The 13,641-nt window shown below is 45.2% G+C and overlaps 1 protein-coding gene across 2 annotated transcripts; it reads left to right on the plus strand.

Annotated features, from left to right (window-relative positions):
- The first annotated feature begins 54 nt into the window (after positions 1-54).
- dctn4 (dynactin 4) lies at positions 55-9,398 on the plus strand. Of its 2 annotated transcripts, XM_076041510.1 has the most exons (14): positions 55-257; positions 976-1,046; positions 1,146-1,324; positions 1,426-1,469; positions 1,836-1,943; positions 2,580-2,600; positions 3,567-3,640; positions 3,901-4,013; positions 4,120-4,229; positions 4,340-4,413; positions 4,779-4,833; positions 5,431-5,538; positions 7,888-7,985; positions 8,085-9,398. In XM_076041510.1, exons 1-14 carry the CDS (start codon positions 123-125, stop codon positions 8,302-8,304), a joined length of 1,410 nt encoding a protein of 469 aa, XP_075897625.1. In that variant the 5' UTR covers positions 55-122; the 3' UTR covers positions 8,305-9,398. The 2 variants fall into 2 exon arrangements, with proteins under 2 accessions (XP_075897625.1, XP_075897626.1); XM_076041511.1 differs by lacking the exon at positions 2,580-2,600.
- The last annotated feature ends 4,243 nt before the right edge of the window (positions 9,399-13,641 follow it).

The raw sequence follows: 13,641 nt of genomic DNA on the forward strand, positions 1-13,641 counted from the left end.
ACATGAGGGCGACATCGAGCGCTATGAGCGATGATCGGCGAGCTTTATTCCAACAGCGCAGTCTCTGTGTTGAGCCAGACAGCTAGACAGTCAGCGTTGAGCCCTCGGACTCAATCGCTGAGATGGCGTCCCTTTTGCAGCCGGATAGAGTAGTCTATCTGGTACGGGGAGAGAAAAAGCTCAGAGCCCCTTTGTCTCAGTTATACTTCTGTCGCTATTGCAGCGAGCTGCGGTCTTTGGAATGCGTGTCTCACGAGGTACGTGGACGCTTTCGCCGTCTCTGATTTTCAATGGCTAGTTTCCTTTGCTAGTCGTTTGTGGCTAGCCGCTATTTTGTTATTAGCTTGATTGCTAGCTTTGACGTAGGGCGGGCTCGGCGGAGCTTCTCGTGCGCTGTACGGTTAAGTCGCTCGTCAATCAATGCAATTGCCAAATCGCCTCCCTTTCATTGGCTGCATACGATGTGACTTCCGGTGGCGTATGCCGGACGTTTAGCACAGCAACATTAGCAAACATGCTAGTATGCCACCGCTACCTCTGAGTTTAACGGTCTAACTGTGTCGTTCGCTGTACCATTAAGTACATTAATGCAATGTTTTAAGAACATAAGAGCTTCAGTTAATGTATTTGCCATTGGTCATCATATCGCCACGAAAATCCACATTCAAACCCTGGAATTTTCCCCCAGTCATGGACACCACACCCAGAGCGAGCTAGGTCAGGATATCTTGTCACTTCACTTCATTTAGTGACCCGATTGAGCCCTACAATAAATACTGAACATCTTGGGTTTTGCATTGTTTCCCAGTGTTTGCGATTCTATCGTAGTGTCCAAACAAATGTGTACGTCAAACGACTGATGATCATCTTTTAACGGTGTGATGGGACTGTCACACCTAGAGGCCATTGCATAAAGTAACACTAGTACGACGTGACAGAGTTTGACTCCTTTTAATCCTGTATTCCTGCGAATAGGTGGACTCGCACTACTGTCCAAGCTGCCTGGAAAACATGCCTTCTGCAGAGGCTAAGCTGAAAAAGAACAGGTGAGGTGGAAACTGCTAAACAGATGCGTACCAAGGTAACAGTGATAGTGCAAGCTCTTCTCCGTCATTGTAATAACCTACCATCTGTCTGTATTATAGGTGTGCAAATTGTTTTGATTGCCCGTGCTGCATGCACACGCTGTCCACTCGGGCCACCAACATTCCTGCCCCTCTACCGGATGATCCTACCAAAACAGCCATGAAGAAGGCGTACTACCTCGCCTGTGGTTTCTGTCGCTGGACCTCCAGGGATGTTGGCATGGCGGACAAATCAGTGGGTGCGTGCGATAAGAGTTTAAATAATACATTCGGGCAGCAGATTTTTCACTCTTTGAGTTTCTGAGTTAATTCCCCCCCCCCCGCCTCCCTCTCTGTGCAGCGAGTGGTGGATGGCAGGAGCCAGAGAATCCCTACACTCAACGAGTGAGTTTTACCCCCTGCGGCCGGTCTCCGTTTCCTCGAGCCGCTCACATGTTTTTCCATCACACAGAGCTTCTTGTTGAATTCATATTTTTGTGAGTAAATGACACGCACATACAGACCTGGCCAGAGGCAAAAGAAACGGGAATAGATGACCGAGGCCAACATTCTTTTTCATTAGCCATCATTCTCCACTTCATATTATTTCATAACTTGTGATTTTCAGGTCAAATTTATTTTTTTTCCCCACTCTCCAAACCTTTGGAATTTGCTTTGCAGAATGCAATATGATCTGTTTTTGATAATTTCTTTGAAAGTGCAGGAATATGATTGATTCCATGATGTGTTTCGTACGTTACTTTTTCACAGATCAACAAGTTGATTGAGTATTACCAGCAGCTGGCGCACAGAGAGAAGCAGGAGAGAGATCGGAAGAAGCTGGCCAGGAGACGACAGTGCATGCCTCTGGCCTTCTCGGTACTGTGCTGCCTCCAAACTGCCCTCTCACATATTTCATATGCAGTCCTTCACCTTCTTAAATGTCAACCTGCCATTGTCTTGAAGAAATATGTTGCTAAATGTTAGAACACTGTCTAAAAATAACCGGCTGCCATTATACTTACATTGTTACTGGAACACCACTTGAGATACATTTGCTACATTTCTGAAGGACATCAGCTCAGCAAACCAAACCAAATGCTTGTTTGTTGTTTTCTACACTCTTTGGTCTGAGATTGACGTTGGTGTGTGTGTGTGTGGGTAGAGAACAAGAAGAGTAAATAGATATTTCCTTTTAACACTTCTTCTTGGACAGTTTCAACTGCATCTATGGATGTTTTTATCCTGGCGGTGTCTTAATACTTTTTGAGCTTCTGTAATTTATACCTCCTACATCCTGCTTTTGCAATGAAAAATGCTTATAAAGCAAACACTGTGGTTGAGGCACTTAATTAGCCCACTGTTTGTGCTGTCGTCGATGCATTTTCGTTGCTGTTGCATGCCACCAAAATGCCACTAATGTTTGCTAATCACTTGGTGTTTCACCTGATCCTTTGTTCTCTCCTTTTTCCTTTGCTTATGCACTCTGATATTTTGGTTTGTTTTCCCTCCCAGCAACACACAATTCATGTGGTGGTGAGTCGTATTTTTCACAACTTGAGTCGTCTCATCCTTGCAGTAGTGCTGCCTTCTCTCCTTATCCCCATTCCAGTCTAATCTGGTACCGAGTGAGCTCACGTATCACATGAATGCCTCTGCGGGTAAAGGACACTGAGATGCACACAGTAGGAGTATTTATGCTCATTAGAGGAACAGAAGATAAAGTAAAGCTTCCTGAAGGCTCGTCGCCATGATGAAGGCTGGACTTCTGTAAATGTATCGGTCACGTGGTCCTTGCTGGCTTTATTTTATTAAACGGTGACTTATTTGCACAGCTGTGGCAAAAAAAAAAAAAAAAAAAAAATTAAGTTTAATTTCAAAGGTTTTTTTTTGGCCATAATTTTGAACAATAGTTCTACATCAAGTCAATAGAGTGGAGCAGTCATTAGCAGGAATAATTTGGGCTGAAGTCAAAGCTTATTATGCCTCCTCATCTACACTGCAAAACATCCTGTTTCATCAACAGAAACAACTAAAACATTGTTTTCTTAAAATGTTTTTTCTTCATTATGTACATTTTCTGTATCTCTGAATTAACCTTGTTTTTTAGTTGCTCTTTCAATTTGTTTAACATAGTTGCTACAAATCTAAAGCTCTATTTAGGACTCAGCCACTTTAAATGTCCTAACCAGAGCAAAAATCACTTTCAACCCTGAATAAGGTCATATTGTGGTCTTCTTATGGGCATAAAAACTCCTGTTGGTGTCTCACTTAAAGATCAACGAATCCCTTTGTTGGTTATTTAGATAAATAACTATTAAAAGATTGAATTAAATGGCTTTTCCTTTCTTTTATTGTTGAATGTTGTCCTAGCTTTCCCCAACTTTAAGGAAGTGGTTGTAGATGTACTTTAGATGATGTCACAACCTTAGTTTATAGTAGCTGTATTTTAGTTGTTTTGGCTGTAAACACTCATTTTGCTCCTCTCTCTTTAATAACTAGGAAAAATACGGCCTTGGAACCCGACTGCAGCGACAGAGGCCCGGAGCTCCCATCTCAAGTCTGGCCGGCCTGTCGTGAGTGGCTCCTCCTTACTGAGAGCACTTTTTCTTGTGTCCATTATACTGAGTCTCCATCACCAGCTCCCCATGTACTCTTTGGAGCACAGTTGTAGAATGTTGCTCACACCACCATCTAGTGACAAAAGTAGGGTAGTTCATCTGCTGCAATTGCTTTGTGGTCGCCTCAAGATCAGAAATGCATATTCTTTTTTTAATGCAATTTTTTTTAAAATGGACTAGGTTGCTGATTCTTGTTTTCTTGCAACTGGTTTTAGCCTGAAGGAGGGCGAGGACCAGAAGGAGATCACCATCGAGCCTGCCCAGGCCCTCGATGAAGTGGAACCCCTGCCTGAGGATTGTTACACCAGGCCCATCAGTTTGCCGGAGGGTGAGGCTCGTTGAAAATCCTCACAGTTGTTGAGTTGAGGGTGTTGAAGTTGTTGAGGGTGAGTCCTGACTTTTCTTGCCCCCCCCCCCCAAATCATCCCACCCAGTGACGACACTCCGCCAGCGCCTCCTGCAGCCTGACTTCCAGCCAGCGGGGGCGTCTCAGCTTCACCCCAGGCACAAACACCTCCTGATGAAGCGCTCGCTGCGGTGCAGGGTAAAAACACTCATCAGCGTCTTTTACTGTTAACTGTTGCGGTTGCTGTTGTTGCGCTTAATATAGATAAACACGCTGACCGGCTGTTTTTCTCCCATTTCCTCTGTCAGAAATGCGAGCACAACTTGAGCAAGCCAGAGTTTAATCCAACTTCAATCAAGTTCAAAATCCAGCTGGTGGCTGTGTGAGTATCAGCTTATGAGTTGCACCATGAAAACATGTGTTCTCATATATTTTGATCTTATTTTAATGAAGAAAAACACAGACCGGTTGAGTATACTTCCATTTAAGCTCATAGTGTTATATATTTTAGCCAAGTGCAACAAAAAAAGCCCATGTTTTGATATTCCATTGGGTTTTTTATGATAGAAAATAACCTTAAATTATAGACAAATGTACCCTGCTGTCTCTGCTATTTCACGCCGCTGTTTGCACAACCTCCTGGTGTGTGATTGTTGTTGGCCAGCAACTCATCAGATCAGGTCAACACTTTCATTAAACATGTTTGAATGGTGCAATGAATCCAGATTTCTATCCGCTCCCCCGCAGGAGTTACATCCCTGAAGTGAGAATTATGTCCATTCCAAACCTGCGCTACATGAAGGTAAGCATGAAACATGCAAGCATGTGCGGCAAGTGTGACAATTTCCATAGGTGTCATTTATTCGGTCTCCCGTGGGACCAGCTTATTCCCCCCCTCACACAGTCATTTCCAGCGCAGAACCTGGAGAATAAGATGGATACATGGTGGATACAAGGCTGCAGTTTAAAATAATAAAAAAAAAATATATATTGCTTCTTTTTCTAAAGCCATGCCTGAACTCTACTGCAGCTTCTCGGGCTAGTTCTTGTTAGCCATGAAAATGTCATTCCTAGCTTTCCTGCAGTCAGAGCTGCCACACCGCTGAAGTTAATGCTTTTATTTTTTTATTTTATTTTAACTCTGCAGACTTGTTTTTTTTTTTTTGGCGTGTTGTAAGAATTCTGTCTTCTAATTATAATATTAAAATACGCACAATGTTGTTTACAACTAAAGTGGATTGAGTGCAGAGGGGGTAAAAATGCTTTTTATTCGATTTCCGCTCAGACTGTACAAAATAACTCAAAATAGAGCAGTAATTGCAGCACGGTGTAGCAGTTATGTTATTTTTTGCCATGTTGTATCTTTTCCCACTGATCTTGTTGCTTTTCCCTTTCCCAGGAGAGCCAAGTGCTGCTCACCCTGACCAACCCAGTGGAGTCTGTCACTCATGTCACACTGGCCGCCTGTGAAGAGGACGACCCTGATAACATGAACAGCACCTCCAAGGTATTGACAGTCAAAAATTGCACCGACGGAGGTGCGGGACTCGATCAGTGCGTGTTACAGTCCGGAATTCAACATGTAACTTGATACAACACCATTAGATGAAGGCAGATTCATATTTCATTGCATTATTTTTAGTTGTGCGTTCAATATCAGGGACAAATGTTTGCACAGTTGTAGCTTATCACATTGTGGGGGGATATTTCTGCCAGAATGCGTCATTGTGTCATCATGACCGTGTTGCCAGCTAAAAAGAAAACACAGACACACAAGCTGCGTTTCCATTACAGTTTTTTTGCAAAATAAAAGCGATATTTCTAAAATTTCAACGAAGTGCAATTGCGATTTGCGGGTGTTTCCATTGAAAAGCGCAAAAGCCGTAAGATTTGACGAGAATTTGGTTTGTTTAAGTTTGTTTGCCGTCAAGAATGGTCGTTATATTTTTCTCTTTGATTCCTTGTAAACAATATTCCGTCTCCTCCGCTGTCCAAACAAAATGCGCCATTTTCACTTGAATTGAAGTGGTCATGTGACCCCGTACGTCACTTTTGCGATATACCTCTATATTAATGCGTCTAAAAACATCACCTCATGAGAGCGTCAAACCCTTTTAGCCATATTTGAGAGTGTTTTTTCTTCGTAATTTAGATGTTTCCATTACCAGTTTATTATTGCGATATTTAGGTTTCCCGGAAATGCGGCTAGTGATGTATTGCCTTGCCAACCTCTCTCGAGCGTTTACCTCCCTAAAATGATTTCAGACCTGAGGGAGTGTGAAGTAAATATTTACGCAGTGTGAGAGCAAGCCGTAGTCCCCCAGAGCCGAATAACAAGAGTTGTATGTAAAGATTGTGTTACATCTGAGAGATTTGTGCAAAAACAATAACCCCAGTGCGCCGCAGTAAAGAAGAAATACCTGCGTGTCGTTTTTTACGGTCGACCTTCTCTGCTTGGATTTAAAGCAGCTCCCGCTCTGGCGGCACCTTTTAACTGCCGCCGCAGCTGCAGCACCGAAGACGTGTGCGCCACCTGCCTGTCCTCCGACGCCGCGCGTTCGATCCCCCACCATCTTGTTAACCGGCGCCGGAAGATACGGGCTCCTTTTAATATGGCCCCGCTCCTTATGGAATATATAGCCTTGTTATCGCGCCGTACGCGAGCGGCTGTGTCCCATTTCCCTCCATCTGTCAGCTGTCAGCGACGCGGCTCACGGCGCCGTGTTACTGCAAGTTAACGGTCTGCCGGGCCGCCTGCTCCTGCTGCAGGCCCTCGCGCTGCACCGCGGGCTGTTTGTCTTGGCCTGTTTAGTGATGACATCACAGGGCCAGACGGGGTAAGGAAGAGCTGCGGGCCAAAGAACGGAGCGTCTTTACGACCCATTTCAGCTCAATTTCTGCTTCCCGAGTGAACCGAGCGCCGACGCCGAGCTTCTGCCTCATGGGACGACCGAAACACCTGCAGGGCAGCGAGCTGCGCCCCCTTCACGACCGCCGCCGCTCACCTCCCTCCTGCGCACGCATTAGTTCACCTGAGCATGGTGCCATTTTTAAATTAGGAATTAGGAGTAGGAACCATATTCTTTCTTTCTGGACCATTACACACAGAGCCAAAACACCCGCCTTGTGTGCAAACAAGAATCAGGTGTTCACTTTCACATTCAGTCCACAGGAGGCAGCACATTCCTTTGTTTTTTTTTGCATGGAGAAACCGTGGAACGATCTTCCAAAATAAAACGTGCTCAGCCTCAAACTGTCAGACAGAGAAAATCACACCTAGGCCCAAATAGTCACAAACTGAATCTGCACTCTAATGTCATCTTGACCCATTTTTTTTTTTCTCGAATGTGCAAACTGAAAATGCCAAGCGTCAAATCACAGTTGCCGCTTTCCCTTGTTTGTGTGCAAATATTTGTCTTGTCATGTTGAAATAACCAGCACAAAACATGATCCGGCTTGTTTCATGTAACAGCCTTTTATCTGCGGGCGTGCGTAGGTGTGTGTGGGCAGCAGACTTTGCCTCTTGCATCACTCTTGTGTAAAAATTTTTTTATTTTTTTTTACAACATATAGATAGATATAGACTTTATTGATCCCTTTGGGATGACTTCCTCAGGGAAATTAACAGTTCTGCTTCACAACTTTATTTTGGATTTAATGTCGAAAAGATGAGTCCAGAATTGGTTCTTTAGAAGATTTAAATGAAAACCAAAGTGCTCAACTGTGAATCATAACCTGCACTGTTTAATGCAGTATCAAAGTAAAAAGAGACTTTTAAAAGGGACAACGACTCCATTTTTCCTCCTAATTGCAGATGCTTTGGCATTTAAAGTTTTTTTCTTTTTTTTGTTCCCAGGTTATTGTTCCCACCAAGGAGCTGCTGCTGGCGGGGAAAGACGCTGCGGCCGAGTACGATGAGCTGGCTGAACCTCAGGACTTCCAGGATGATCCAGAGTAAGTCCATGCTCGCACCCCGGAAGCCAAACCCCACTCAGACATCCTCGACCTCACCCTCCTGTCGCTCTCCCCTCCACCCCCCTCTGCACCTCCCAGTGTGGTCGCCTTCAGGAAGTCCAACAAGATCGGCTTCTTCATCAGAGTGATCCCCCAGAAGGAGGACGCCGCCGACGTGGTGGTCTCCCTCAAGATCCGACACGACTTCCGCAACCTGGCGGCTCCCGTGCGGTCGAGCGAGGAGGGAGCCGAGCCGGCGGCCGAGCCCACCTGGCTCACCCACCACGTGGAGCTGAGGCTGGGACCCCTCGCCCCCTGAACCTCATCTGCATCCCTCTAAACTGTCTTATTCTTTTCATTTCCGAGTGATCTCTGATTCTGCTCATCGGCTCAACGCTTCACTCTCACAGTCGGACAGCAGCTGTTTTTCCTTTCCATTCCCTTGGCAACAGTCTCTGTATGGTAGTCTGGTTCTGACCACGACATGAAGCTATAGATGAGGACGTTTATTATGTTGAGCAACGTGATATTTTCAGACTAAATGTAACTTAATATAGAAAGGTGATCGTATCTCCACCCAAGTCTTGCACTTTTCACTTGAAGAAAACACAAACTTCGATCTGAAGTATTTATTTTTGCTTTTCAAATGTATCACTTACAGTCATTTCATGTTGTCAGTCAATCCCTGACGTATTAGTAGCATTTGTCGTGGTTGTTTGTACAGAATCTATTTTTTGAAACACTCATCTAAGGTCTCAAATCACACATTTCCACACTTGGTCCCTATCAACTCTGGATGTTTACGTTATCGTCTTTGATTTATGGTGGGAAATAGCTGATCAAATGTAAATACGGGGCAGTTTGGCTGTGCAACTAATGCACTGAATTGAGTGAAAGAGACAAGAGGACAGGCGTAGAAATGAGCAGAATCAGAAATCACCACCAGGAACAAAGTGAACACTGACACGTCTCTGCGCTCGAGGCTTCTGTATCCTTCTCATCCTCTTTTTTTTTTTTTGCAGTCAGCAGCACCTTATTAACGCGCATGCTTCAATTATAGTACCACACAGGTTAGACAACGCCGGCTGAGCTGCCGCCGCCGCTTCGCCCTTTGTCATCAGGCGCTCTCATCCGGTTCCAATCAATTCGCTCCCTTTAGTTTCATTAATGTGTGAAATCAAATCAAACCTTAATCGGCACTTTTTGGGAAAGGCTGTAGAGAAGCGCTCGCCGAGGCTGTCGTGTCTTCAGCCTTATTTATGTATTGCCGTGTTTTGGTTGCTCAGTTTACAACTCTTGTCAGTGTGCACTTAGAAACTGCTTAGTGTCAAGTGTATTGCAAACAGCAGAGCCTTCCAACAAACAAGTTAGTTAACCCTCTGTACCGCTGAATAAACTGGTGTAACTCTTCAACAGACCATTTGACTAATTTGTATCGTTGGAGTGACTTTCAAATGTCCTTCCACCCCACCCCCATATTATCACCATCCGCCCTCCTGGGCAGCAGCCTCACATCAATCAATCAACTTTTATTCGTACAGCGCTAAATCACATCCAAAAGTGTCTCAAAGCGCTTTGTACAATTAGAAAAAACAAACAAACAACAACTAGGCTCCCAGAGCAAGCAAGGTGCGACTGGCCAGGAAAAACTCCCTTGTGGGAAGAAAGCTAGAGCAGATCCAGACTCCAGAGGGCTGTCATCTGCCTATGACCAGTTGGGGTGTGAACAACAAAGCTCTCACAATATAGAAGTAGATATAAAAGAATAAATCATTCAAAAAATATATTAAAATATGTATATACAAATAGATGTTGTGTCGTATACATCAAACTATTCTAAAATCTAAATAGGCTTAAATGTTGAGGTGGGGTGGTGGTACAGCCACCGTCCATGTAGAATGTGTTTGTCCCGAGTTCGGGAGGGCAAGAGTCCATAATGATCATTAAAAAACAAAAACAAAAAACAACTCTAGCTCTTTAGAAAACAGTGTATCTAACCTCCTTCTAAAGGCCATGCTGTGTATCTTCAAATTATTTAGAAATGGACGTAAACAAGTTGGTCTCAGAAGGTGAAACGAGGTAGCTTTGGGTGCTATCGCTAACTACCGGGGCCATTTATGAAGCACAAATTTCCACGACTGGTTCCCGGTCAACCGTCTGAAATGTAGAGGAAGCAAACGAGTGGAGTGAAAAGCTCGAGCGGTTTCTGACGGATAATAATGGGATGGTAAATTTTGAAAATGCGTCAACTTTATAGTTGTGTTTGCTCCTGCTGTAGCCCTTCTCACCACTGGGTGGCACTGCAGGCCAACTAGTTTCGAAAGTGTCGCTTCCCCCCCAGGTCTTCGTCGAAGACGTGAGCGCGCGCAGGGACGAACAGTCTTTAATATGATCTCAAACGACCCCAACAACAGCAACAGCAACAACAAGCTGGGACGGTACATCTAATTTTAGTGAGGGTGGGGAGCGCAACAGTGACTCGAGCACTAATACGTAATAATGATCCAAGCAGCAAAGTGCCGTTCTTCTCCAGGAACTGAATCATAAGGAGACTAGTCACCAGCCGAGGATTTATTTCATTTATTTTTTATTTTATATATAAGTATCGGGTTGCGTCTTGAAATGTAGCCCATCCTGGTGCAGTTTAGCGATGCTCCGCACGAGGACACTTTATTGCCTTTGGAGGGGCAGATTAGGGCTGTGTGCGGGTGTGTGTGTGTGAGAGAGAGAGTGATGCTGCAGCCCCAAAAGAGGCCCGTCTGCTGTGTAAACAGACCAACTCTGTCTGTGGGTAATAAAGCCTCGATTTTCCCCTCTCTTTTTTTTCTTCCTCTTTTTTTGTCTCCCGCAGTTATAAACAGCTCAGAAGAGAGCGCGCTGTGTGAGAGCCATAAATCAGCCGAGAAGATGGGATAATAAAGCACACATGAAATAGGCCAGGCTCCCACTTTGAGCCCAGCTGGCGTTGATCGCGGTAGCCGGATTTCTCTCCGTGTGCGCGTTCAGTGCCGCAGCGTTCTGCATGTTCTCCTGTCGGGCATCTCATGTTTTGTGTGACGGGAATGAAAAATACGGCCTAATACGAACGTCTGTCCCCGAGATTTCGAATTGCAGGGGGAAGTGAGCGATGGGGGGAGGAAAAAAAAACAGGACAGGGGGAAGAAATGCAAATAGCAGGCGTGATGAATGCAGAAACATTAGCGGTGACTCATGAGCAGACCTTGACGGATGCCCAAAAAAAACACCGTCTGGAGGACGAATCCGTGGATTCCTTTCGGGTTCGGGATAATATTTTCCTGGATGGAGACTCGAGATTGTTTCACGCACGACTTTGACGTGTGCTTGTTTTTTTTTTTATGTTTTTTTTTTGCGGAAGCTTATTCCGTAAACATTGCTGAAATCTGACCTGCGTGACCTCGCTGTGGGGAGGGCTGGGGGATTAATATCAGTGGGCTCCGGCGGTGGAGTGCAGTAAGTGGCTGAGCCATGGACGACTTTCATGTGTTTCCTTCTTTATTTATTAAGACAAGGCAGCAGCAGGCCCCGCCAAAGGAAGAAAATAAAAAAATAAATTCTCGCCAAATTTTCTTGTGCGACTGCACCTCGAAACCTTTCCACGATTGCATCATCGCCCCCTTCCCTCCTCCCTCCATCACTCCCCCCCGCCAACCCCTCTCCCAACCCCTCCAATACCATGAAATTGCCCGCAGAGGAAGCATGACACAAGGATGTGAAAGACCTGCAGAGGAGGAGGCAGATAATTCTCCCTATCTATTAAAGGAGGATATTTAGAGATCTGCATGACTTATTTATCTATAGACTCTCTGCTGTTGCTGTACAAGCTGTTCTTTCATCATTAGATCTGTTAGAGGTGGGGGAGTGGGCGGGTGGGGTGGTGTGTTAGACGTATAATCCTTGGAAGAGGCTCATTCTTCTCCTGCCTGTGGAACCAGAATAGTTTCCTGTGTCTGGGAAATTGACTAAAAGGCCCTGGAGTTCCTTTTTCCTTTTCTTTTTTTACCTTTTACGTCCCACTTTCAGCACTGTTGTAGGCCTGCAGGTGGGAGGTTGGTGATTAATCACCTCCTTCATTTTCTGCTCACCAGGCCCATCGTGTGGCTAATTAGCGGTAATTGATGATGTCCAAACCAAATGAGAAACGAGAAGCATGTGCTGCAAGGCCGCCCGCCCCGAAAACCCTGTGAAACCCAAGATTCCCTCGTTTTGCGTCATCTCCTCTCCATCATCCTCCATTTCCTCTTCATTTTTCCACTGCAGCCCCGCGGCCCGCTGGCGGACCGGTCGGCTCTGGATGTTGACTTTGGACGGTCGGTTGAAAGGGATCGCCCCCCCCCCCCCCCTCCGACACTCCACCTCCTCCCCTCCACACCGGAGAGAGACAGCCTCTGTGCTTTCACGTATTATTTAGCTCAATTGATCACCGGACGCATTACGTGTGTCGGGGCCAGTGTGTCAGCGCTCCGGGCTTATGCCAGTGGTTCAGAATGGAGAGAAGGAAAAAAAAAAAAAAAAAACAAAACCCCAGAGGGATAAAAATCTGCTTTGCCTCACACAGTTTAAAAAAAAAAAAGGAACTGGCCAAACCACAGGAAATCTGGACTGCTTGGATTAGATCAGAAGAAATCATCATAAATCTTAAATGAAACGGTTTGACCGTGATGGTCTGCGCATTCCATTATTACATCATAGTTCTTTTCTTAGCTTGAAATGCAAATTCAGGGCCTTCATTATGATCTTCCAGCAATGCATCCAAATTCGTGGATAACAAAAAAAGCAAATGTCAGACTATTTCAAAAGCTCTGGATCAGGTCGGTCTTGGACTTGCAAGTGAAACGGTTCCTCTCTTGCAACTCACCGGCCACTTTATTAGGTACAATATTCAGTCAAAAATCGTTGATCGGCCAATTGCATTGCAGCTCTTTGCATTTAGACCTGGAGACGCAGCAGTGACGACTGGCTGAAGTTCAGAGTGAGCATCGGACTGGAGGAGAGAGCGGATCTCAGTGACTTGGTATGTAGTGAATGTACGTGGTTGTTGGTGCTGATGTAATGGGAGGTTTTTTAATTTCATGACTGCAACCATGTCCAGTGTTGAAGGAGAATGGACCCAAAGAGATCAAAAATACACCGTAAGCTGCACAAGTGTGAAAGAAACGGGCTTGTTGATGTCAGGGGTCAGAGGTCAGAATGGGCAGACTGGTTGGTGACCACAGACATCAAGTGAGCAAGCAAGCAAGCAAGCATCAAGGCAAACCTCATAAAGTGGCCGGTGAGTGCACTTTTTTGTTGACTCTGACGTTGGTCCCACTTTAGCCAGAATGCTCTCAGGTATCTTTGTGTTTTGCGGAACAAACATCCTTCAGGTTGGACTTTGTTGTCCTGGAGTGGATTCGTTTTGGCCAAAAAAAAACGAACATAAAGAAACTTCTTTGGCCCGCTGTTTTACAGAATACACCCACCTGACACACACGAAAAGTCTCGGCTTAAAAAAAACGAGATCGTCCTCGGCAAAATAACACAGCAGGAGGTGGAGGGGTGGCGGGCGGGAAGTCGTTCAACACCGACTTGAATTACATTAGAAATCCCAGCCACACGCCGGCAATAATGCCGGTTCAATAAATAAAGGATTTCAATT

Source organism: Nelusetta ayraudi, unplaced genomic scaffold (assembly GCF_046127955.1).
Source record: "Nelusetta ayraudi isolate G7.1 ecotype Tasmania unplaced genomic scaffold, CSIRO-AGI_Nayr_v1 ptg000068l, whole genome shotgun sequence".
Taxonomy (NCBI): Eukaryota; Metazoa; Chordata; class Actinopteri; order Tetraodontiformes; family Monacanthidae; genus Nelusetta; species Nelusetta ayraudi.